At 51.8% G+C, this 24,582-nt stretch overlaps 2 protein-coding genes across 4 annotated transcripts; one reads left to right on the forward strand and one right to left on the reverse strand.

Annotated features, from left to right (window-relative positions):
- Positions 1-2,116: 2,116 nt before the first annotated feature.
- NKIRAS2 (NFKB inhibitor interacting Ras like 2) lies at positions 2,117-4,918 on the reverse strand. Of its 3 annotated transcripts, XM_062507958.1 has the most exons (4): positions 4,804-4,897; positions 4,493-4,570; positions 4,329-4,395; positions 3,716-3,953 (listed from the first exon to the last, which is right to left on the reverse strand). In XM_062507958.1, the coding sequence occupies exons 1-4, from the start codon at positions 4,895-4,897 to the stop codon at positions 3,857-3,859; spliced, it is 336 nt and encodes a 111-aa protein (XP_062363942.1). In that variant the 3' UTR covers positions 3,716-3,856. The 3 variants fall into 3 exon arrangements, with proteins under 3 accessions (XP_062363943.1, XP_062363941.1, XP_062363942.1); XM_062507959.1 differs by having other exon boundaries at positions 2,117-3,953; positions 4,329-4,570; positions 4,804-4,918; XM_062507957.1 differs by lacking the exon at positions 4,329-4,395 and having other exon boundaries at positions 2,117-3,953; positions 4,497-4,570.
- A 172-nt stretch (positions 4,919-5,090) lies between these two features.
- On the forward strand, positions 5,091-21,439 carry DNAJC7 (DnaJ heat shock protein family (Hsp40) member C7). The gene is given in 15 exon segments (XM_062507871.1): positions 5,091-5,134; positions 5,136-5,315; positions 12,828-12,916; positions 13,155-13,279; positions 13,366-13,479; positions 13,792-13,866; positions 15,350-15,468; positions 16,168-16,321; positions 17,071-17,235; positions 18,237-18,328; positions 19,361-19,434; positions 19,781-19,927; positions 20,127-20,279; positions 20,777-20,839; positions 21,148-21,439. Coding segments are annotated over 15 exon segments (1,632 nt in total). The 3' UTR covers positions 21,186-21,439.
- Positions 21,440-24,582: the final 3,143 nt, after the last annotated feature.

The following is a 24,582-nucleotide window of genomic DNA, read 5'->3' on the forward strand; positions in this document are numbered from 1 at the left end:
AGCCGCTGGCCCACCGAGGCTCTGTCCACTGTGGCTGTGCTGTGCTGTGCTGCGGGGGCTGTGTGCTGGGGGCAACGCTCTTGGTACCTGCTCTCCTGGCTGGTGGGAAAATGTAGTTGTAGACATCAACCCCAGCTTCTCCTTTGCTTGGAGAGGGCTCCCACTGGAGAGAGGTGCCCTGACAGAGCCCAGCCAGCCGCGCTGCCCATCCCCACCGCTCCCGCAGCCTGTGCTGGCTCCGTGCTCAGCAGATGAGCCCAGGCAGTGCACTGAAGAGGACAGTGTCCAAATCAGCAGGACCATCTCATGGCCAGAGCCTGCCTGTCCTTGGCCTGCTGGCTGCTTCTTCATTGCCCTCTCAGTTACCAAACTGGAAGGAGAGGAGCTGGCTGGTCCCTGAGAGAAGGAGCATCCCTCTGGTCCCTGCCAGCCCAATGGGAAGGGAACTGCAAGGGGAGTCTCAGCCCCGCTCTTACTGGGATAAACAACCCCAGCACAAGTGGGAAGCTGGCAGTTTCTATCTCAGTCTGGGCTGGCTGTGCCCTTGCCAGCCCTGCACCTGCCTGTGCTGGCAGGGGGTTTCTGTGCCACCCACCAGCCCCCTGTCCCCACAGCTCCCTATGTCCCACCAGCCAAAGAGCCCCCCCCGGTGGCGGGCACCGGCCACACCAACCATATCCTCACTCCAAGAGCAATAGCTGACCCCAGGGCCGGTGCCTCCTCCCTCCAAAGCACATGGGCCCTGACCTGGCCCCATAAGCACACGATGGGCATGTGGCCAAACAGGGCCCCACTCATGCTCAGCAAGGCTGGGGGCACCAGGCTGTCTGGTGCTGGCTCCCTGAGGAGGTGACCCTGTGCTTGGCGCCTGTCCTTGTCTCTGTCCCACTGCAGGGACAGCCCTGCCCCTACCTCCCGGAGATGCTGTGAGGCTGAGTGAATGTCCCTAAAGCACTTTCAGTTCTCCAGTGAAAGGCAACGCTGCTGCTTACCTGCCGTGCCCGGCCTTCCAATCCCATCCCACTTAGGAGCTTCCAGGAAGTTACTGATGATTCCTGAAAACAAAGGTGTCCTCAGCAGCCTGGACAATCAGGTGGCAGGTGCACCCATAGACTGCAGAATGCCGGGCTCTGGAGGGACTCTGAGGCCATAGCTCCGTGTTTCACTGTGCTCAGGCAGCCCAACCATGACCTGTCTGGGACTGTCACCTTGGCACTCTGTGTGCCCAGCACACTGCTATACATAGAGTTGCATCCCAAATGGACCTTTTGCTGGAGGAACACCGCACCCTGATCTATGCAATCCAGGGGGGCAGCTCACCCGCTGCATTGGCCACCTGCGATTCCCTTTGGTGCTCGTGCATCCATGCAGCCGGAGCAGTGGTGGGAGCAGAAGAACCAACATGACACTGAGCTCTGTCGCATCCCCAGCTCACGGTGCTGGTTCAAACCTCTGCTGTGATTCCCATTCCCTTCCAGCCCTCGGAAGGAGGCAGGTTGGTGTGTGTACCTGGGAATCCACACGCACAAACACGTATCTGATGTCCTGGCCATAAGCAGCGCCTGGATTTCAGGATTTTGCCCAGCGTGCTCCGCCGATGCTCAGGATGGGTCCTGGCATGGGGAGGTGAACGGGAAACAGCCAATGGATGACTCAGATGGCTGAAACATATCTGCTTCCCAGGGCTGGAGCCTTGGCAAGGGCAGGAAAGCAGCAGGAGGGAGCACACACCTGCAGGGTCTTCGGGCAGGACCAACCATGGAGCCACCACTGTGCTCCTGCCACAGAGACAGAAGAGTGAAGGAGCCCTTGGGTATGAATTCACCTGCTCAGGGCATCCCTTCCCTAAGGGAAGAGAGTGGAGAGAAGAGACCAGGCACCAGGAGAAGACTGAGCAGCTGTGCATGGAGACAATGGAAAGGTCTTGCAGCAGTGATGGGATATGTGGCTTGGAGCACAGCTGAGGGAAGGAAGGCTCCCTGCTGAAATGGCTTTTCCAGGGATAGGGAGATGGCCCAGGGGACACGTAGGGACCCCACATCCCAGGGGACAGGAGCCTGTGCTGGTGAGGCGCTAGGGGACAGGAGGGACGCTGTCCCCACTCTCCAGTGCCAAGCAACCTGTGGCAGCACGTCCCCAGCCACCCCTGCCCGTCTCACTGTGCCCTTCCCAGGCCCCTGGGGTCACCCCCAGTCCAGCCATCACAGCAGGACAGCGGGTCCCCTCCTGTGCTGTGAGCCCCTGGTGGCCTGCCCAGCCCCTCAGAAGCATGGAGAACCAGAAGCAGCTGGGCTCCAGCCTGCAGAGCCACATGGCACCAGGGAGCCTGTTCCCCTCCATTGTTCCAAAAAGCCTGTGCTGGAGCCATGGCTGCTCCTTGCCCCTCACCAGTGGAGTCCTGATGCACTCCTGTTCTTGGCACTTTAACCCTGTGAAAGCCATTCCTTCTAGTAACAATAATATTGCAACGAGCTGCATAAGAAACCCCCGTTATGGCATCCCCCAAATCCCCTCCTGCTCTCCAAAGCATTTACTGCCTTTGACTTAGCACATGCTGTACTAGGAGTAGGGATAGTCCATAGCGCTCGGTAAAGTGTGCCCCTATGTAAATAACCTTGGAGTGATGTGAAGTTTGATTCAAAAAAACAGAAAAAAAAACAAAAAAAAAATCCCCAAACCCCAAAATGGAATATCCAGACTCTAGGGACTTGGCCAGTACCCTCCTGTAATGTTCATTGTATATTTTTTGATGTACTATAACTGTTGGGGAAAAAAAAAGGAAAATATTTTGATAACCATCGCTTTATTGTGTTACTCAGTAAATAAAAGGAACAAGTACAAACACACTGGGGCTTTCATCATTTCTTTGCCTACATCCAGACCACCTGAGGGGAACAAGTGTTGCTGGGCAGGACTGGGACACCTGTGCCTTGCCTTATGGTGGTTCTGAAAGGAGGCAGCATTGTGACAGGTGGCTAGTGAGAGCTGCCATAGCCCAAAGCATCTGAGATGTGTAGGGTAAGTACACACCAGCTCCTCCAAGGATCCAGGTATGCAGGTGAAGTACAACCCTATCTCTTCCAAGCTCACGGCTCAGTCTGCACTCAGGAAGAGGAGGGCTAGAACAGTGCATTTGGGCACCCTGCCCTCAGGAACGGCACCTGCACTGCTCTAGGCATTCCGTGGGGCAGCATACCTGGATATTCCAGTGCATAAAGGAGTAGTGGACACTGCCAGGGTAAGGGACAGCCTGCTAGGGAGCAGCACAGAGCCAGCTGGGGCAGGGCAAGGAGAGCTGCTTGGCTGGAGGCAGGGCCAGCAAAAGGCTCTGCCCACATGTTATCAGGAAATGGAAAAAGAGGGAGTTGTTCTCTCCAGATGTGGATCTGATCCCCACATTCCAGCCAGCCTGTGCTGTGCCTCTGTTCCACTCTCCCAGCCTGCACCTGAGAGCAGAGGGGATCACTGAGTGAATCCTGACCTTCCTGTAGCACCTCTGACAGCTGCGGGGGCGGAGCAGGGAAAGGAGTGGTTCCTGTCCCACTGCCTCTCTCATCTCCCAGGACCATCCCTAGCCCTGGGATGATTGCTCCTCCTGCCACCTGCTTCCCGCAGGCTCCTTGACACCAGCCAGGACTCAGCAAGAGGCATGTGAGAGGGAAGCAGGAAGGTGAGGAAGAGGAGGTGGCAATGGAAGGGAAGGAGAAGCAGACTCAGCCATCCATGGATCCACTGCCCTTGTTCTTGCGGCTCAGGGGAAACGCAGACTTGCTCTGTGGCTGTGTCATCTTGCTGGCCAGGTAGATGAAGGGCTCGATCAGCGTGCGCCGGTCAGCCACGGACACCTCCCACAGCTTCACCTTCTCACCCTTGGCCCAGTGCTGGGCTGCATCATGATCCACCCGGCGCTGCTCCTGCAGGTCACACTTGTTGCCCAAAACCACAATGGTGACCTGTTCCAAAAAGGTGAGAAGGGCCCCTGATGACCAACCACAGAGCTGCAGGGCTGGCTGGCTCTGCCATGGAGACTGGTGGGCCCAGCCCCGCCACTGATTTCCCCATTCATGTCCAGGCCTTTTGAAACCAAATTATCTCAGTGCTCCCTTCCCCTCCTACTGGGGTCTGTGTGTCTCAAACCAGCCCCAAAGGAAGGAGCTTTTGAGCACCTGTATGCTCAGAGAGCATCCCAGGAGACACCCTGTTACTGCTGGGAATCTCACAGATCAGGGATCCATCAGTATCTTGTGACAGGCTGGAGAAAGGAAATGTGAGAACCTGCCCCAGGGGAGCAGATCCCACCCTGCAGCCCCTTCTCTCGGGGAACTCACCTCCTTCTTGTCTTTGGACTTGTCAATCTCCTTCTTGAGCAGCTCGACACGCTTGAATGACTCCTTGCTGTCGGTGCTGTAGACCAGCACGTAGCCGTCGGTGCAGGAGAAGCAGTGCTTGGGCAGCTCCAGCCCGTCCCGCAGCCCCCGCGTGTCGTAGAAGCGCACCTGCTCCCGCACGCCCCGGTCCGTCTCGATAGAGCCCACGTAAATGTCCTCCTGGGTCTCGATCATCTCCGAGCCTGACGGGGTGGGCAGGGCACACGTGGGAACTCTGCCGGGGGCCCGGCCCTGGCACAGCCCGGGGAGCTGTCCCGCGGTGCGCCGTGCCCTCCCCACCCACCGCGGCTGTGTTTGGGGGGACCAGGGACAGCTCTGCCCCGGGGGATCCCCAGAGCCGGCACTGCCCAGGGCCGGACCTGCCCTCTACACCCGGGGGAGCCGCGGAGCGGCCTCTTGCCGGCATCGCACTCACCGACTACATGGTTCCCGTACAGCAGCTGCTCCAGGATGGAGGTTTTGCCGACCGAGGCCTGCCCGCACACCACCACCTTGCAGCTCTTGCCCATCGCGCCTCACCGGGGCGGGGGCGACCGAGCCTCGCCGGCGGTGGCGAGAGGGACGCGGCGGCACCACAGCGCCCCCCTGTGGGCGGGCGGACCGCGCGACCCGGCGCTGCCCTGCGGCGGAGGGGGCGTGGTCCGTATAAGCCCCGCCCCTCCCGTCCATGTTCCGTCCCCCTCCCGGTACCGGCCCCGCCCGATGCCGCCGCCGGGCCCCTCCGCGGGCGCCCCCTGTCGGTCGGGCCCCGCCCCACCGGCGGAGGTCCCGCCCGTTCCGGCTCTCGCCCCGCCCCGCCCCGCCTCGGTCCGGCCCAGCCCCGCGCGGTAAGATGGCGGCGGCGGCAGCGGCCGAGGCCGAGTGCGATGTGGTCATGGCGGCGCCCGACGGGCCCGGCGAGACCGACAGCGACGAGGAGGCGCGCAGGTAGAGCGGCGGCCCGGGCGGGGAGAGGGCGGCCCCTGTCCCTCCCGGTGGGCGGGCCGCGACCTGGCGAGGCTGCGAGTGCCGCAGGGCCCGGGGCCGCGGTGCAGGGCCGGGTGCTCTCCCGGAGACTCCGGTCGGTTCTTGCCCGGGCGGACCCTGCGGCCGAAGTCCTCTGTCCAGGGAGCGGCGGCACCCCGGGGCTCCGCAGCGGGCTCCGGCGGGCGGTGACAGCCGGGCCCGCACGCGGCGGGGCCGGGAGCTGCTGGGTTTGCGATGCGGTGCCGGTGTATCCCGGTGGGCTCCCGCGGCCTCCGTGTGCACCGGGATTGGAACATCCCCCCGTTCCCGGGGTGTCCCAGAAATACAGTTCACACCCTGAGTCCCGAGGCCGCACACCCTCACCGGTGTGGGGGGAGCGCGTCCTCCCCCTCGCTGGGGAGGGAAGGATTAAACTCGTGGGAAGAGGAGGCTCCAAACTCCTGAACCCTTTGCTGCCTCGTCACACCATTCCCCTGGTTCCTGGTCCATTTGAAACCTGCCCGCAGTGGGTTTCACTCTGTCCTGCCTTGCTGTGGATAACGGCAAGAACACCTCGAGCAGAGCCCTGCTCTGGGAACACTCCATCATCCAGGGACTCTTGGTTTGTGTGTGCCATGCTCTGGTGCGCCATGCCCGGGGCATCTGCCAGTGTCACCTGAGGCAGGGTGAGGTGGGATCCCCACCTTTCCCGCACGTTTTCCCCCCAGGAGTGAGCTGGGGTGCTGTGGGCAGAGTGGTGGGAAGGTCCAGGAAACTCCACTGGTTTTCCCTACTGGCAGGTGCTGGGTTCATCTCCCAGGGAGCTGGAAGGAAAGAGCTGTTCCTGTAGGAGCTGAGGTATTTGCTCTGGGAAGATGATTCAGTGGAAGGAAGAAGAGGAAACAAAACCAAAAGCAGCCTCTGAGGAATGGTGGTTTCAGACTCCCATTGATGGCTCAAGGGATTCTGTGGAATTGAGGCCTGAGGGAGCAGCTCCCTAGGAAGGTCCTGCTGAGCAGGAAAGGAAAAGCTGCTGAAGAAGCACTTGGGGCTCACAGAGCACCAGGATCGCCCAGCCTGTGAGGCTGGGACAGGCCTGTGTGGGCACATCACTCCTGCCCCCGGGCAAGCAAAATGTGGCGTTTGAAATGGTAAAAACTCACAGAAGGAAACCTTGGCTGAAGGCACAGGTGTCTGCAGGTAGTGACCTCCGGCTCCTTTCTTCCTTCCTGAGGCCGTGCCATGCACCACTTTCATTAGGTGCCTTCACAGTGTTTCCTTTTTGTGTTCTTTTGGCAATGTTGCACCTTTCCTTTGGTAAAATGGACCCATATGGGCAAGGGCTGATTCTTTGGTGTTGCTCTGGAGGAGCCAGCCCTGCACATCCCAATTTCTTTGCAGTTCTGTGCATTAACCTCTTCCCTACCCCAGCCCTTCATGTTTTGCTGCGGTAGCTCAGTTGCTTTCGTGGAAATCAGAGCAATAACTGCTGTATTGGGAGTGGTGTTGGAGCCTCAGAAAGTGTCAGGTGTTTGTGAAACATCCCAGGCCAGATAAGAGCTCTGTGAGCTCTGCATGGGACACACTGATTTGGTGCAGCCATTGGGATGTATCTATGCTCACTTCGATAAAAATAAGGAAAAACCTTTTCAGAATCCTTATGATAACTCCACAGTGAGGGTTCCATGTTCTGTTGTTTCCATTTAGGGATTTACAGTACTGCAGAATATGGATACTTTGTTCAAGGACTCACCTTTGTCCAAATGCACAATTCTGTTTTCCATGGTTTAATAAAACTATAAAGTTTGAAAACAAGCAAAAGGGGAGATCTGCATTTCAGAATGGCTGTAGCTAGTGCCCTGAAGCAGCTGCAGACATGCCAGAGGGCTCCCAGGGTGTCTAGGACACAGCAATGGAGTGTGGTCACAGGATAATTATTGTCTGCTGCTGCCTCATGGATTGTTGGGGTCCTGGCAGAAAGTGTTGATGTAATTGTGTTAATTTTATCCTTTGGTGCACCAGTGTAGAGCAGCTGATGAACAAGCTGGGCCATCCCTGAAAGCTCACTTGTTTCTTCATTAATTTCAAAGGTTTCTCACCCATGGGAACAGTTTTTTCCTACTCTCAGCTGCTTTATGAGCTTGGGCCCCTGGAGCTTTGCTAGGGAGAATTTCCTTGTCATCTTCCTGGCACTTCTGGATTCTGGCTCCTGTGCATGCTCCAGACTGGATCCTTCTCTTTCAACACTGGAGCATGTGGAAACCTCTTAAAAGCAAATACCTCCAGCTGTTGGGAAAATACTGTTAGGAAGTTGCAGAGTCCCTGCTGCAGGCCTGGGATGTGTTGGTGCCTCTGTGGGGCATCCACATATCCCACAGCAAAGTGACAAGCACGGAGTGGCCCACACAGTCCTGGAGATTCCTGGCCTAGCCAGGCTATGGGTCACTGGCCAGGTCTGCAGGTGTCACCTGGGGGTTGCCATGTGTTGGTGAGCACCAAGAGGCTTTTCTAGTGCATGAAGTGAGGTGCATCTCAGTGAATAAATGTCATTTCTCAGCATCTTTAGGGTCAGCACTGGCAGAAGGGGGTGAGTCATCTGAGGGGTACCAGGTCATTCTGGGATAACCTGGAGAAGGCTCTGCTATTCCTGTTTCTGCCTGTAAATGGGCACTTGGGTTTCCCAGGTGATAAACCAGCCCATTTTACTCATCAGGAATTATTTTATGATCTTAGGATCATACCAGAAGGTACTCGTGTAGTTGTTTGCTTCCCCGTTCTTCTTCAGAGTATATGAATATCTAATTTAGGCAGTTGCTTTATCCAGTAGGAAATGGTTGCCCGTACCTGCAGTTTCAGCCTATTTCCTTAGGATGAAATGTGCTTTTTTGATATAAATCATAATGTAGATGCTGTTGTTTTCCCATGGAATTCTTAAGTTGGATGGCTTCCTTCATTCAAAAGGAGTTGCTGACTTTAAAAAAAGCAGTCTCAGGCTGATTCTAGACCCTTCCATGGGTTTTCACAAAAGTTATGCTGTGGCCCTGCCAGGCGTGATGGGGCCATTGCTGGGAATTAGGTTAATTCCGAGCTCCGGGAATTACATAACAGCACAATTAAAGCTGGAGCTCTGCTGCTGTTCTCACTCGTGGCTGCAGGGAAGGTTTGGGTCAGTTCTTGGATTTCTTGTGGCATACTTTGGTTCTTGTGGCTCTTTTGGTCTTCTGAGCCTGCCCTCAGGTATGAGGAATGTCCTGAGGGTTTGAGCATCTTCTGGGTTCAGGTTCAGCTCTTCTCTTGGAGAACCTCAGGCAGCCCTTTGTTTCCATGAGTGAGTCCTTTGCACATCCGTGTAAATATTTGTGTGTCCAGACTCAGATTTCCCGGGCTGGGGGCTGCCTTAAGTCTCTGCCGTGGTGTGTGTGCTGCCCGCAGAGCAAACCCGCCGGGAGTGCAGTGGGGGGAGCTGATGTGCTGGGAAACAGCTCCACTCTGTCCTCGGGGTGCCAGCCCTGCCCAGCCAGGGCATGGCAGAGTGTTATACACAAATATGTGTGACCACTGCTCTGGGGAGCCTGTCCCACTGCCCAGACACCTTCTGGGGGAAGCACCTTTTCCCAATATCCAACCTAACCCTCACCCAGCTCCAGCCATTCCCTGGGATCACTGGTCATCAGAGAGAAGAGCTCACTGCTTGCCCCTCTGCAGCCCCTCATGAGGAAGTTGTAAATATATATTCCTTTATGCATAAATCTTCACTCAGAGTCAAACCTCACCTGAGGACAGGTCTCTAGAGTGCACCCTGGTATCTTTCTGGCACAGAGTGTTTAGTTTCTCTTCCAGCTCCTGAAAGAAGGGAGGGCAGAGTATTGTATGTCCAGGGACAAACATGATGGCTAATTTTAAGCTCTAGACATCTGCCTGCTGTGAACTGAATTGAGATCACCCAACTTATTTTACCCCAGTGGCTGAGTCACATCTGACAGCTGAGAATCTGGGTGGGATTTCACCCCCAAAAATGCCTGATAAAGGCACTGTATCCTGTTAAAGAAAAAAGTCTCTACAAGAACTGCAGAAAACAGGCAGGCGAGTTGCTTTTGCCAGAGCATAACAAGGAAGATTGCTTGGTCAGGACAGGATTTTGGAGCCTTTCTTAAATCCTGGCTGTTTTAGGGTTTTACCACCATTTCAAAGCGGAGGCAGGCAGTGAAGTGGGAGTGAGGGTCAGGAGAGCTGGGAGATAGTGGCTCTGCCACCTGCTTAGGTGTTGGATTCCTGTCACTGGTGGTATTGCCTTGGCACATCCCTGCCCAGGGGCTGTGCCAGCACATCTGGACCAGAACTGCTGGGTTACAGATCCCTAAAGGTTCCCATGACAGAAAACCAGGTGTCTGCAGGAGTCTCACTGGGAGCTGGAGTGGGAGGTGGAAGCCACGATCGGCACTCGAGTGGGGGCAGCCTGTGGAAGCTCTGAGGAGGAGGCAGGAGTTGTTAGGCAAGCGTGGGATTGTGTCACTGTGTGCAGGATGGCTTCTCCAAGAGCTGCTGTGCTGGGAATGAGCAGGGGCTGAGCTTTCACAGGGCACCGGGAGGAGAAGGAACCTTGTGCTGGGAATGAGCAGGGGCTGAGCTTTCACAGGGCACTGGGAGGAGAAGGTGCTGGTTCCTCTCTCCCCAGGCAGGCAGTGAGCTCCATCCTCAGAGCTTGAGTGTGAGAGGGAGTGTCAGCGCACGCAGCTGCTGCTTGTCTTCCTTGGTCTCAGAAGAGGTTCAGGTTGGACGTCAGGTGGAATTTCTTCACAGAAAGCATTGCCCAGGGAGCCGTTGGAGTCCCCGTCCCTGGAGATGTTCAAGGGATGACTGGACATGACACTCAGTGCTGTGCTCTGGTTGACAAGGTGGTGATTGGTCACGGGTTGGGCTCAAAGATCTTGGAGGCTTTTACCAACCCAAATGATTCTGTGATGGCAGGTTCTCTGGGGTGAGTGGGTCCAAAGTACTTCAAGCATTAGAGATGCTGAGAAATACCATAAAAGAGAGAAAAATTGCTGCATTGCTCTCAAGGAGAGTCACTCCCACCAGCCCCTCCTGTGCCTGTGGTGCATGTGAGTGATGAAAGACAAGCTTCTTACCCAGCTCCTTGGTGCAGCTCTTCTCCGTTTCTGTGTCCAGCATGGAGCAGCTCCGTGAAGACACCGACCCTGTCACAAAGACACCCATTCAGCCGGGGGTGTATTTTTAGCAAAGCACGATTCTTCTTCAGAGTCAAAAGTAGCAAGTGGGGAGCGCAGGCCCCAGCAGCGCAGGAGGCAGAATGAGCTCATTCAGGCCACAGCATCTGTTAGGGTGAAACAATCCCCAGTGAGATCAGGGGCTGCAGTTCTCCTTGTTGGAGCCAGAGCCGTGGTAAACAAGGGCTGTGTGCTCTGTATGTCATCAGGGCACAACAGGGCAGAGCTGCTTCTGTCCTGGTGCTGGAGCTCGAGCCCAGCCTGACAGCTCCAGCAGGTCCTTTGCCTTCATGCTGTGGAGGTGATTTGCTTTCACAAGCTTCATCCTTAAGCCTTAGGCCACGTGGGCAGTAGAAATATCTGTGCTCTCCTTTCTGCCAGTTTAACCTGAGGCACTCTGACTTGTTGATGCATTGATCTGTATTAAAATGCTTAAAAGGAAAACAAACCAATAAAAAGGAGTAGAAAACAGTAATCCTTGTGTGAAGGTGTTTCTCTGGCATCTCAAAGTGCTGGTGCTTTCTGAAAATTGGTTTTGCTGGGGTTATGTTTTCCTTCTCCCATTTTCCCAGCTCTTCCCAGCAGTTTGTGGCAGATGGGATGCTCTGGCAGCCAGCCTTTAGCTGTGTCTATTAGATGGTAATTCCTCATGACAGGACAGGTAAAATGGCTGAAAGACTTGCGACTCTGCCCACTGTGCTGGACAGGTTGTGATGATGGCTCAGGTGAGTTCTGCCATTCAGACTGTTCACCCATTTCTTTCAACTCTACAACAGAGACCTGAGGGAAGGAGCTTTCATAGGATCCATTATTTTCTTTTCTATTTGTGATTGCAGAAACAGGAGAATAGTAAACTCTTTACTGCCCAGGTTCCGAAAGTGCAGAACTGCTGAGTAGTTTTTCCCCTGTGTTTCAATATTTGATCTATAATATTCAAAAAAGTTGGTTGTCTTTGGAAACATTTTAATCATGCAGACTTTGCATCCTGATGCTTGTGATATGGATCCATCCCACAGGCATATCCTTGCTGCAAATCAATGTAGGTGGGAGGGTGCAGAGCTCCTGGGACTCAGAGCTCCTGAGGAAAAGCCAGGCTGCAGCACCTGCCTCAGGTGTGATGCTGGGAGGGCTGTGGCAGAGGAGGGATGGCAGTTTTGTATCTCTAATGGGCCAGTTCAGAATTTTCTGGAGCAAGGGTGGGAGGACCTGACCCAGGAGCTGGGACAAGGCCCTTGGGGGGCAGTGGGTGTGTGCTACCCCCTGCTCTTAGCCATCTCATCTCATCCCAGGGTTTAACTCCCACAGGGCTGTGGCTGGACTCGGCTGGGGTGTAGCCCACAGCAAAATTTAAAACTGAAAGTGAAGAACACATTTCCCAGCTCCCAGTGTCCATTGTTCTGCCAGCTGGGAAATCTGCAATGGCTCAGTGAAAACAACCCCTGCATGAGGTGGTTGTGTGGGAAGGGCCAATGGCAGCCTGAGCAAGGCTGAAAACATGGGAACTTGTTTCAACACAATTCCCTTTGTTCTGTCCCAGGTCAGCCTGCTGAGCACTGCTCACATTCGCTGTTCCATCACTGTGATGTGTTCTCCCTCTTGCCCTGTGCAGGTGAAAGGCTGAAGGGAGATGAGGGAAAAGAAGGGGCTTGGTTTCCCTCAGGGGAAGCTTTGCTTTCGAGAGTTTAAGGGAAGCTGCTTTAAACCATATGTTGTGTGTTTTTAAATGTCCCAAACTGTCTCTGCAAATGCTTGCTCTTGAGTGTGAGGACTATTTCTAGACCTGTTGCCAAGGCAGTGCCAGGCTTCTGTTGCAGGCTTGTACCCATATTTCTCTTTGATTTAGCTGTCTTTTGAATGTGGAAATTGTTCTTGGCTCTGGTTTGTAAGTATGTGGGACTCCTGAAAGAGCCAGCACTGTCTCTTTTGTTCTGAGGTGCAGCACCTTGCAGGAGGGGGCTGTTTGAAGAACTCCATACCAGGGAGTTCTGCTGGCCTCTCTTTGAGGGGACTCAAAGGTGGTTTTAGGCTTCTATTGCTTCCCTGTAAAATTTGGTCAGGAAATATCCCTGAGTATCCTGTGTAAAGCACTGGAGTATCTGGGAGCCAGCAGGAAATGGGGTGTGCTGAGGAGATTTTACGAGAACCAGCTTAAATTTGGAATAATAAGCAGTTACACTGAGGTTGCTTGGGGATCAAATGCTCCTCATGGTCACAGTCTGTCTGGTGCTCAGTCCTTCTGAAAATGTGGTGTTTTGCTTCCTTTCAGAGAAGCAGAAGCATTCAAGGAGCAGGGAAATGCATACTATGCCAAGAAAGATTACAACGAAGCATTCAACTACTACACAAAAGCCATAGGTGAGAACAGCTGATAATATCAGTCTTTGCTGAATACCATGTCTAAAATTGGAGCTGGATGCTGATTTCAAACACACTAGTGGGGTTTCTGACAGCATATGCTGAATGAAAACCTCTTGCATGCTTTAATTACCTTGGGAAATGTCAGCAGATCGATAATGCCAGTCAGGGCCACTTAAATGCCAAAAGTTGTGCAGCTGCTGCATTATGCTGATAGTGAGTCTTGCATTGTCTCCAGATACATGTCCCAATAATGCCAGTTATTATGGGAACAGAGCTGCCACACTCATGATGTTGGGGAGGTTCCGAGAAGCACTGGAGGATGCTCAGCAGTCAGTCAGGTTGGACGACAGCTTTGTACGGGTACGTGGAGAACTTCAGGCTCCTCATTCAGTCCCTTGTCTGCAGCTGTTACAGCTCTTGCAAATCCCTTTTACCTGTGTTCCCAGGGCCATCTCCGGGAAGGGAAGTGCCACCTTTCCCTAGGGAATGCCATGGCTGCCAGCCGCTGCTTTCAACGAGTTTTAGAACTGGATCATAAGAATACCCAGGCACAGCAGGAGGTAAGAGGATCTTCAGATTTAACTGTCCCCAGTAGATGCTGAGGAGCTGGCCAAAGAAGAAATGGAGAGAAGTGTAAGGCAGCTGCCACTGTTGTGTCTCTTTCACACAGTACATTTTCCTGGACTCCCAGTTCAGTCACTTTATTTCAAGTTTATTTTAATGGTGGCAAAAGTGTTCATGTCGTCTGCCTTATTGGTCCATGGGCTGCAGTAGTTTTGGCTCTGACGTTCAGAGATTGGCTGCTCAAATGCTGCTTGGTGGCATTTCAGAGCAGAGACTGTCCTGCAGCACTCATGTGTTCTGTCTTTCAGCTGAAGAATGCCACGACTGTGCTTGAGTATGAAAAAATAGCTGAAGTGGATTTTGAGAAGCGGGATTTCAGGAAGGTGAGATTAACTTGTTTGGTGTGGTCTTATATAAGACCTGGTGTATTTGACATGGCCCAGGCATGTGTGTGGCTGATTTCCTTGCTGGGTGTTTGGGAGGTGCTGTGCCACATCTGTTGGAGCTGGTGAATTGTGTCAGCTCTGGAAGTGGCAGAGCTCATGTCCCTGAGCACTGACCCAGTGACAAATGAGGAGGTGACTGGTTCAGGCCAACTCTCTGTCACTGTTTGCTTTGCAGGGTGAGTGGAGTCATGATTGAGCTGTTTGAGACAGATTTTGTCAACAGCAGCATTTCATCACGCTTTGCTCCTGAAATGCCTATCCAGGATTCTTCTTTCTCAAGTCTTTGAAAGGAAAAAAAAAAAAAAAAAAAAAAAAGAGGCAGGCTGTGTGCCAGCAAGGGTCGTACAAGGAGGAATGCAGATCTGCATGGGGCATTCTCCTTACAGCTTCCAAATCTTTCTTTCCAAGGATTGTAACAGGATGCAGCTGGTACTGACCTGATAGAATAAGAAATGACAGCATGAAATCTGAAAGGCACCAAGCACTTCTCATGCAGGTGTTTCTGTGCAGTAGATGCATGTAAGGCTCAGATTTATCCCAGAAAAGAGATTGTCCAGTACATTGAGCTTAGGTCCCTGTTAGGCTAAGCTCAGGATTTTGGAAGGTTAAATCCCAGCTTTGTATCAGTTGTTTCTGAGGAGCAAATGGGATGTGTGATCAATCTGAGTTTCCAGTGTCGGAACTGCCCTCCCTATGTTGCAAGTCCTGGGCATCTGCATCTGTCCCTCACTTCCCCAGTCCCACTTCACTGGGGAGGCTGATGTGAAACGTGATCTTTGTTTCTGGAGAGCTGCTCCTGCCTCGCCCAGGAGCCCTTGGCTCTGGAGCACAGTGCTTCCCACAGCAGGGTCCCGTGATGCCATGGGCCGAGGAGCAGATGAACCTTGGGGAACAATGCCCCGTTCTTGCACAGATGTCCCCACCAGAGTGTAGGGATGGAAAAGACCCATTAGCTCACCCTGCCCATGGCTGTCAGACCAGTGGAAGATCAGCCCTTGCACTGTACTTTTTTGTGTTTTGTCCAGTCCAAACTGTCTTAATCTATTGAATTTCTGTCCCTCCCACATGCCTTTATATGCAGGAAACAGGGGCAGGATTGTCCTTCTTGGCCCTTTCTTTAGGTCTTACAGTTTAGAAGAGTTAAAGGGATGGACCTCCTACAGGTGTCCCTTGAGTCTTGTGTAGTGCTCTGTTACAGTAATGCAGCAGATGCCTCAGACCTTAGCACACAAAGCCCTTTGAAAGGCACAAACTGCATATGAGGAAAATTTTCCAATGAAATGTGTCTCCGGCAGCAGTGGAGGTGGGTGTCTGTATGCTCGCCTTCCTGGTCAAACACAAATCTCAAGGGTGGGGCAGCTGTTCAGACCAGGCCCTTGGCTCCTTGCTGTCCTCATGCCTGTGTTTTCTCCCACCCCAGGTTGTGTTTTGCATGGATCGTGCTTTGGAGTTTGCTCCTGCGTGTCACCGGTTCAAAATCCTCAAGGCCGAGTGTTTGGCACTGCTGGGCCGGTACCCCGAGGCACAGTCTGTGGCCAGGTGAGTGTCCAAGGGCTGGGGCTGAGGAACACCTGGTGGGGTGTCCTGGCTGTTGCCTGTGCTCCATGACTGGAATAAATGAAGGAACATAAAATACAGATATTCCTTAGTGCATGTTGCAATGAGGAGGGAGCGTGTGAATTTATCCTCATTAATCTTACTGGGAAGCTGCATGCAGACCCCATTCACAACCAGCCATCCTGCTTGAGGAGGCTTCTGTCCTTTTGGCTTATCTGAACCACAGACTTGATAAAATAACTGGATATCTCAGTGGAGTTCAGAAGGAAGTGGGAATAGGGAAGATTTCCTTTCTTGCTGTGTGTTAGCCTGGAGAAAAGGAGACTGAAGGGTGACCTTATCACTCTCTACAACTCCCTGAAAGGTGGGTGTAGTCAGGTGGGGGTTGATCTCTTTTGTTAGGCAGCACTGACATAACCAGAGGACAGAGTCTCAAGCTGCATCAAGGGAAAATTAGGTTGGATACAAGGAAAAAGTTTTTCATGGAAAGAATGATAAAACGGTGGAATGGTCTGCTCAGGGAGATGGAGTCGCCATCCCTGCATGTGTTTAAAAAAAGACTGGATGTGGCACTCGATGCCATGGTCTAGTTGTGGTGTTAGGGCATGGGTTGGACTCAGTGATCTTGAAGTTCTCTTCCAGCCCAGTGATTCTGTGAATTCTGTGGATTGTGTGTTGCAGTGATATCCTGCGGATGGACTCGACGAACGCCGACGCGCTGTACGTGCGCGGGCTGTGCCTGTACTACGAGGACTGCATCGAGAAGGCCGTGCAGTTCTTTGTGCAGGCCCTCAGGATGGCCCCTGACCATGAGAAGGCCTGTCTTGCCTGCCGGGTAAATGGTGGAGATGGGGCTGCAAAATCACTGAGATTTGTTGTTTTTTTTTTTTTTTTTTTTAAACCCAGCATGTAGTTTGGTTCTGCTGGATCGATCCCTTCTCTCTCCCTCATCATTGCCTTTCCCAGATCTTCAGGAGCAGGCAGTGTGTTCAACCCTTCCCAAAGACAACCAGATGCTGCCTCAGATAAAACTAGGCTCCTAGAAAGTGTTTCTCAGCAGATTGTGATACTTTGAAGCAGCCTCCCATTCACTCTTCTTTGTTCCCTGGTCAGATACAGGAGCTATAAAAACGTATACATTGGTTCTAAAGGAGCTCCTGACTTTCAGGCCCAATATCCAGGCCAGCACTCTTAATTTAACACTGTTCTTCATGTTGCTCTTTCCCTGGTGTGGTTCTTTGACTGACTTTAAGTCTGTTCATGTGCTCTCAAAAAGTGAGCTCCTGGTCCTTTTATTTTAATCCATAAATTTACTGTGCTGTCATGTTCTCATCTTGAAAATTAGGCAGCTTTTTCCTATGGAGGATGCCTGGAACTGGCATCGGCTGTTCCTTGGTGCTACTTTAAGGGGAGAGGCAAAGTGCTTCCAGATCATTTCAGCTGCGGGAGCAAGGCTGTGACTTGTATCCTGCAGCAGTGTCTGAAACCAGATTAGATCTGTTGTGTCTGAGGACTCTTGTCTGGCAGAACAAGATGCTTGGTCCCCCTGACCTTGTGTCCTTACTCAGCTGTGTTTCCTTTCAGAATGCCAAAGCACTTAAAGCGAAGAAGGAAGACGGGAATAAAGCATTCAAGAAAGGCAACTACAAACTAGCATATGAACTGTACACAGAGGCACTAGGAATAGACCCAAATAATATCAAAACAAATGCCAAACTCTATTGCAACAGGGGGACAGTTAATTCAAAGGTAAGGGACGGTCACCTGGCAGGTGTCTGCCACCATATCCCTCACCATGGCAGTGATAAACTGCAGATCAGTTACTCTGGAAAGCACAGGCCCCCCTGGCTGCTGGGAAGCTGCATCTCTGAGGCCATGGACAGTGTTTCAGGGTTTTGTGCTTGCACAGCACTTGGATCAGTTCCCAACAGCCAGCAATTGACTCCTGCAGAAACAGAACTCAAATACTTGGGCTGCATGGAGTGGGAGGGAGAGGAGGGACCTGCTTTAGCCTTATCTTAGACAGCAAAAAGCACCCCTGTCTCTGTTTGTTTCCTTCCCAGGAATAAGCAGATTTATTTTCTTCATGTAAATCATGTCTTGCTTTGTGTTTTTATGTTAAAAAAACACCAAAACCTAATTTGAAGCCCCATGACACTTCTTCAGCTTTGCTGTTGAGTTTTAGTCCTGCACTATCCAGAGCAACAGCCAGTCATGTGACAGTGCTCCCAATTCCCACCATGTGTCCACTGGGCATTTTTCTTCCTCAGCTGTCCCAGTGTTGATACTGCCTCCCCAGACACCCCCACCTGGTTAAGAGACACGGGCTGTTCCCAAAACCTGGGAAGTGGGATGAGCTGGAGGCCACATTATAGATGTCTTACATGCTTGTGTCTGAAAACAAACACTTTTTCTAAAAAATATTTCTTTTAAATATTGTTAGGTTTAGCTTCCTGCCCAGGAATTAGTTTGGACACAGAATTAGGATGATTATCAGGAAGGCCCTTGGTTTTGAATGCATTTCTTACACAGAAGCACCACATAGCTCTGTCATGTCACTGGCCAAGCTTCTGATTTTTTTTCCCCAGGGAACAAAAGCTCAATGTATGGGGGAAATTGGAAAAAATTGGAAAAAACAGAGACACAAAAAACAGATTTTCCCAGATTCTTCACACCTTTCATTTGCCTAAAGTCATGATGCAGAATTTGTTCTCTGCATGGGGTTCACTCACTCGTGTCTGATGTTGTAGCTTAGAAAACTTGAAGAAGCAATCGACGACTGCACAAATGCAGTGAAGCTGGATGACACATACATCAAAGCCTACCTGAGGAGGGCACAGTGGTGAGTACACCTTGGCATTGGACACCTGAGTGTCCTCCTGGCAGCTCTGAGGGACACGATGACAAATCTGGAGCTTAACTGAATAGAAGGGATAGGGCCCTGAATTTATTTCTCTTCCTTATGTTGCTGAGGAGGTGGGGGTAGCTCTCTGTGGCCTCTCTTGGCTGCCTGAATCTGGCACTGCCTCTTGATGGTGTATTTATAGGATTATTAGGTTGGAAAAAAACTCCAAAATCACTGGTGCCAACCTTTGACCAATTAGACCAGAGCACTGAGTACCACATCCAGTTGTTCCTTGAACACGTTCTGGAATGGGGACTCCATCACCCCCCTGGGCAACCAGTTTCAGTGCCTGACAACCCTTTCAGTGGAGAAATTCTTCCTCATGTCCAATCTGAACAGGATTTAGGGAGGATTTGTTCTAAAACTTGACTCAACTTACTCTGTTTATAGACACTGACTGTGTTTATAGATGTTCTGTCCCAGAGAGGCCCTCTCTCTCCATGTCTGCAATTGCAAATTTACATTACCTTTTTCAGGTCTTGAAAAGGACCTCCAAGATCAATCTTTTCCAGCCTCCCATCCTGTAATTGCTAAGTGAGTAGGTAATGTGTGAGTAAGGCTGAGGGGCAGCAGACAGACGTGTCCCTTGGAGGTGCCAGGGTTGTCACTCCTGACCAGCACTGCCAGCATGAAGCCTGTGCCAGCTCTGACCCTGCACCAGCTTCCTGAAGCTCAAACTGGCTGGGATCAGTTCCTGCAGCTGTATATTGGAATTCTCAGGTCATTAAAGCAGAGCTTGTGCTGCCAAAGGAGTTTACAGTGTCCCCTTGGAGCCCAGAGTGCAGGTTCCTGTGCCAGGGCTTCCCACAAGTGTCAGGGCTCCCAACTGTGGCCCTGTGTGAGCTCCTCTGAGGTCTGATCTGATGCAGTCCAGAGCACTTCTCTTAATCCACATCCACCCAGACAGCCCAGAACCCCTTTAGATGTTCCTGTGAGGGACACCTTGGCCACCTGTGTTTCTTTCCACAGTTACATGGACACAGAACAATATGAAGATGCTGTAAGGGACTATGAGAAGGTTTATCAGACAGAGAAAACAAAAGGTGAGCACAAAGCCACTCTGTGTGTGCACAAGTTTCCTTGAACTGGCAATTTTTTTTGTTGTTGTTGTTCCTTTTTTCCCCCTGCAATATGCTGTGATGTATAGCCTAATACCACAGCAGGACAGTATGGAGAAGCCCTCAGAAGCACTGGAAATCCCTGTCTCTGGTCTGGTTTCTCTCCCAGCACTGAATGCTGAGATGATGATTCCACTCGTGTCTGAAGCACTGCACTGGGTTCAGAATGTCTGGTTTTGGTTCTAATTTTGACTGTCCCCTTGCTTTTTGAGTGGCCTGAAATGGAAGGGGCAGAGTAACTCCTCCCCTCTGGTGTTGTGCTCTTTTCCAGAACACAAGCAGCTTCTAAAAAATGCACAGGTGGAACTGAAAAAGAGCAAACGGAAAGACTACTACAAAATTCTGGGGGTGAACAAAAATGCCTCTGAAGATGAGATCAAGAAAGCTTACAGGAAACGAGCACTAATGCACCATCCAGGTACCCACAGCAGTCCTTATGTGCTCTGTGCAGCCATCACTGAGGCAGAAATGCATGTGGAAGGGGGAATTTCTGGGAGACAGCAGCTCTGACCCCACAGATCTGGAGCATGTTTTGGGACAGGAGCTTGGGAATGTTTGATATTATCCATTTGCAGTAGATATTAAAAGCTTTTTCCTGCTTGTTCATGTATCCCCAGACCGACACAGTGGAGCAAGTGCAGAAGTACAGAAGGAAGAGGAGAAGAAATTTAAGGAGGTTGGTGAAGCCTTTACCATCTTGTCAGATCCCAAGAAGAAGGCTCGTTATGACAGTGGGCAGGATTTGGAAGAGGATGGATTAAACATGGGAGGTCAGTGTTCTTTACAATACTCTGCCATAGCAGCCTTTAACAAGATCAGACCCTTTAGAGTCTGCCTTATTCCCTAAAGCAAGCCTCTCTTGGGAATGGTTCCATGAATTGGCTTGGTTTGGGATGGCAGGGCTGCACTGAGTGTCTCGAGTTGGGAACAGGCTGGGACACTGGTGGGTGTTGTCCTTGGTTCAGCTAGTGGGGAGTAGCTGCCATTAGGCAGAAATCTGTCACAGGATGTGTTAAACAGTGTAATTGTGAGTCCCTAAATGCTACTTCTCCAGATCCTGAGGCTGCCCCGTGGCAGGTTCTCTCTGGGGCAGCTGCTTTACCTGTTTGTGGTCACTACATGGCCCCAGGTGCTGGCAGCCAGCCCTGTGCCCCTGCTCGGCCACTCTGAGACACTCTCTGGACCCTCAGTGAGCTGACAGCTCCTGAACTGTGGGAATGTGATGGCTGTTTCTCTGCAGCTCATGAATTCCTTCTCTTCCCTGTAGAGTTTGATCCAAATAACATCTTCAAGGCCTTCTTCAGCGGGCCAGGGGGCTTCAGCTTCGAAGGTAGGTGAGGTGTTCTCCTCCCAGCCTTGGAACTGTAAGTACACAGATCCCCTGGCAGGACAGCTGGGGCTCCCAGTGGATGTGCTGCTTGAGGAGACCATTTGGCTGTTGCACAAATCTAAGAGCTTTTTCAAAGTCCTACCTGTACAGTGTCAGCTGGTGGCTGGTTCTGGTTCTTCTGGGTTCCAAAGCCACAAACCCAGGGAGCTGGAGCTGTGTGTGGGCTTGGCCATCCATGTGCTGCTTAGGACTGCACTAAACCAATTTGGGTTTGAAAAGTCCTGATTATCTTCCATTTTCTTTTTCAGCTTCTGGGCCTGGAAATTTCTTTTTCCAGTTTGGCTAAGAAGCAAACAAACACAAATCAAACCACACATACCTGATCTGCTTCTTTTAACCTCGAATACGGACAGCCCCAGACTCCTCCTCCATCACGTCTCGTTGTCCTTAGAGCAGTTTCATTTCTGGGTTGGAGCCTCTGTTTGTGTGTTGTGTGTGTGAAGAGGAAACCAGCTCAGGAGGGGAAGGCTTGTGAATTTTGTTTTACTGTTAACTTTATTAAAAAAAATAAAAATAAAGCTTTGAATCTTCTGGTCCCTCCATGCTGGCCCGTGCTTTCAGCTGCTTCTGCCCCTCAGCACAGAGGATTTCCTGGAATCTTCCCAGAATCTCCACGTGTGAGAGGGAGAAGGAATTCCTGGTCTGTTCTGGTTGCTTCCAAAGCAGCATGTCCAGGGTTTGGAGTAACTTGTAAGTTATCTTAATCTTTTGGAAATACTGCCAAGGCTCAATCCAGTTTCATACAATCCATTTCATCTGCAAGCCTGGCTTCTTGGCTCTTTTTATTTTATTTTTTTTCCCATGGTTCTCCCAGCAAGGCCTACTTGGGCATTAAACTTCCATGATAACGTATGAGCTTACAATTCTGTAACAGAGGAATGCTGCTTAAAGAGCAGCTTATGTGAGAATTCCCTGTGATGCAGCTGGAATTAAGGGCTTTGTGTTCCCCAGATTGTCCTGTTTAAGGGAATATTGAATTTGCTCTGGGCTGAATTCCTTCACTGTACTTTTTTAAATTAATCCACTTGAATATTTTATATTTGTGCTAAACTTGATTTTGTTGAGCTTGATGTGTGATTTCCTGTTACTGATCCATGACACGGGTGAGTCTTTCAACGCCAGGTGAATTCCAGGCAGGGATCGTGGGTGGTTTGGGATGTGCAGCAGCTATGTTTAGTTAACCTGGTTGAGTGATTTTCCCCTGGCAGTGATTTACTCCTCGAAAGCAGCAAGAAAATGCAAAGTCCAGCTCTGAGCTGACAGTCTGTACTTTCTCTTGTACAGTGTCAGGACAGGAGCTGGAGGGATGGATGAGCTTCCGGCCTGGAGCCGTGTCCTGATGGGTTTGGTGTGGGGCACTGCCTGTTAGTTTGATTTTCACCTAAAAGGTGGTGTTACAGCAGGGTCTCAGCTGGGAGAGGGCTCTGCTTCTGGAATTCCCCCCTTTTCTCTACAGCATGGACAGCACCTTTCTGTCCAGGTGTTCTGTGTGAGCTCCTGTCTGTGGTGGGTTCTGGAGCATGGTGCTGTCCCAGGAGGTTGTGCTCAGCCTTGGATGTGAGGGGAGCAAGAGGCAGTGGGGCCATGGCTGAGGGTCCTGGGCTGGTGCTCAGTGAGGGGCAGAGGGGCTGTGCCCGGGGTCCTGGGCTGAGCCTGGCAGTGTGGGGCTGTTGGAGGCTGAGTTTGCTCAGAGAATGGATGTTTGTGCACACAGGCTGGGCTGTGCTGAGAGAGAACCTCCCAGTGACTCTGTGTAACACCTGGCTTGCCTTCCCGCAGCAGAACAAACACTGCAGGGAGCTCATTGCACGAGGTCATCACTCGGAATGCCTTTGTCTTCCTCTCTCCCTATGCTGTCGTGGTCCTGCTGTGGTGTTTGGTCAGGATTCTTGACAATCTGCTTTCGTAGAGGGAAAATTTAAGGGCTTAAATTTTAGCACTGCAGAACAGAGTATTTTACAGCTCGTTTGAAACTCAGCTTTCTGAGTGAACCAGTGCTGAGTAATACTTTAAAAACCTGACTCTCCCACGTTTATTCTAACATCCTTCACATGGGTGTGAGGGATGGACCCACCCAGGTGCACTGAGAGCAGCTGGGTCCTGGCACTTTTCAGGCTCTGAAATGGTGAATACGTGGGGAACTGAAATACTGGTCTATGCACACTGATGCTTCCCCAGCTTTCCTGGCACTGTAAATCAGAGTTTACAAGGCCTGTTTAGTGGCATTTTGGTTCCATGACATCTCATCCTGTGTGTGTGTTGATGTCACTGTACAGTCTGGGCTGTTCTCAGTCTCCCATTGCTGAGCAGAGCCATGTTCTGTGTCTGTCAGTGGGTATATTCTCATCTTCCCCTGCCCTAGGAAAGTGTGACCAGCTTCCTTCCTTCCTTCCTTCCTTCCTTCCTTCTCTCCAAGCTGAGTGAGCCTGTTCCTTGGAGCACAGGAGTGGAATGGCTCAGTTTCTGGGAGAGAAAATGTATACAGCAGCTAATTATAACCTGTACATGAATGCATGATTTAATGTAGCTAAATATTCATATGGTGAGTGCCAAGACTTTCTACAGAATGTTGTTATGTGAATCAAGGTGAAGGGAAATGCATAGAACCATGGAATGGATTGGGCTGGAAGGCCTTTAAAGGCTGTCAAGCCCAACCCCCTGCCATGAGTAGGGACACCTTCCACTAGCCCAGGGTGCCCCAGGTCCTGTGCAGTCCCTGGTTCCCCCTGCACAGAGCAGGGCTGAGCAGGGCTTGGTGGCACCTGGCACCTCAGGGCAGCAGCAGTGTCCAGCTGCACTGTGACCTCCACCATGTCCCAGCATGGCTTGGGGAGACAAAACTCTGCTTCTTTCCAAAAAATTTACTCAGCTGTGCATTGCTTGGAGTGTTGCCTCCACAGATGGTGGTTCCAGGACATTATCCATGAGTTGTGGTTAGATGTAGCTACAGAGAAGCTGAGTGCCAGTGCTCCAGCCACTCACAGCCCTCTTGCATATCCTGCAGCCCCAGGGGGGCCACCAGCCACACAGGAGCCACAGGCTGCAGGGATTTGCTGCAGAGACCACAGTTGAGCATCTTGAAGTGATGCTGCGCCTGCACTGTTTCTAGAAGGACAAAGAGCACATGGAGCTGCAGGAGGTGGTGTTGCAGGGGCTGCCCAAGGCACAGGCATGGTGGGATGGACATGCTTTGGTGTGACTCTCAGCCTGGCAACTCCTGCCCAAGGGGGAATGGCTGATGCTGAGAGAGCTGCTGCCAAAAAGGACCTGGAAAGAGCAGAGCTGCCATGGCTGAGAGCCAGACTGGTGTGTCAGGGGGTGTCTTCCACCTGCCAAGTTGGGAGTAGATGCTCTGAACAGCTTGAGAACTGCTGAGTGACTGTTGGCTTCTCTGGGAAAGTTGTGAAGACGAGTGTGTGAGGAGTGTGGCTGTGGGCAGAGCTGGCATGTGAGGGCTCTTCTGCAGGACTGCAGTTTTGGCAGGGAGGTCAGGAATTGTGTGGCCGTTGGGCTTTGCCTTGGATGTGGTTTTGTCTGGGCATGCTCTCAGAATCATGGAATAGTTTGGGTTGGAAAGCTGTGAAGTCCATTCAGGAGGTTCTGGCCACTCCTCATTGCTTTGGCTGCACAGAAATGTACCTGGTTTGTTTTTGATCCTGGGAGTGTTCAGTGAGCAGGATCCC

Source organism: Cinclus cinclus, chromosome 24, assembly GCF_963662255.1.
Source record: "Cinclus cinclus chromosome 24, bCinCin1.1, whole genome shotgun sequence".
Lineage (NCBI taxonomy): Eukaryota > Metazoa > Chordata > Aves > Passeriformes > Cinclidae > Cinclus > Cinclus cinclus.

Coding starts and splice junctions, on each gene's coding strand:
- NKIRAS2 (XM_062507959.1), bottom strand. CDS start 4,897: ATGGGCAAGAGCTGCAAGGTGGTGGTGTGCGGGCAGGCCTCGGTCGGC. Junction 4,571..4,803: donor GTACGGGAACCATGTAGTCG/GTGAGTGCGATG, acceptor CCACCCCGTCAG/GCTCGGAGATGATCGAGACC. Junction 3,954..4,328: donor AGTCCAAAGACAAGAAGGAG/GTGAGTTCCCCG, acceptor TTTTTGGAACAG/GTCACCATTGTGGTTTTGGG.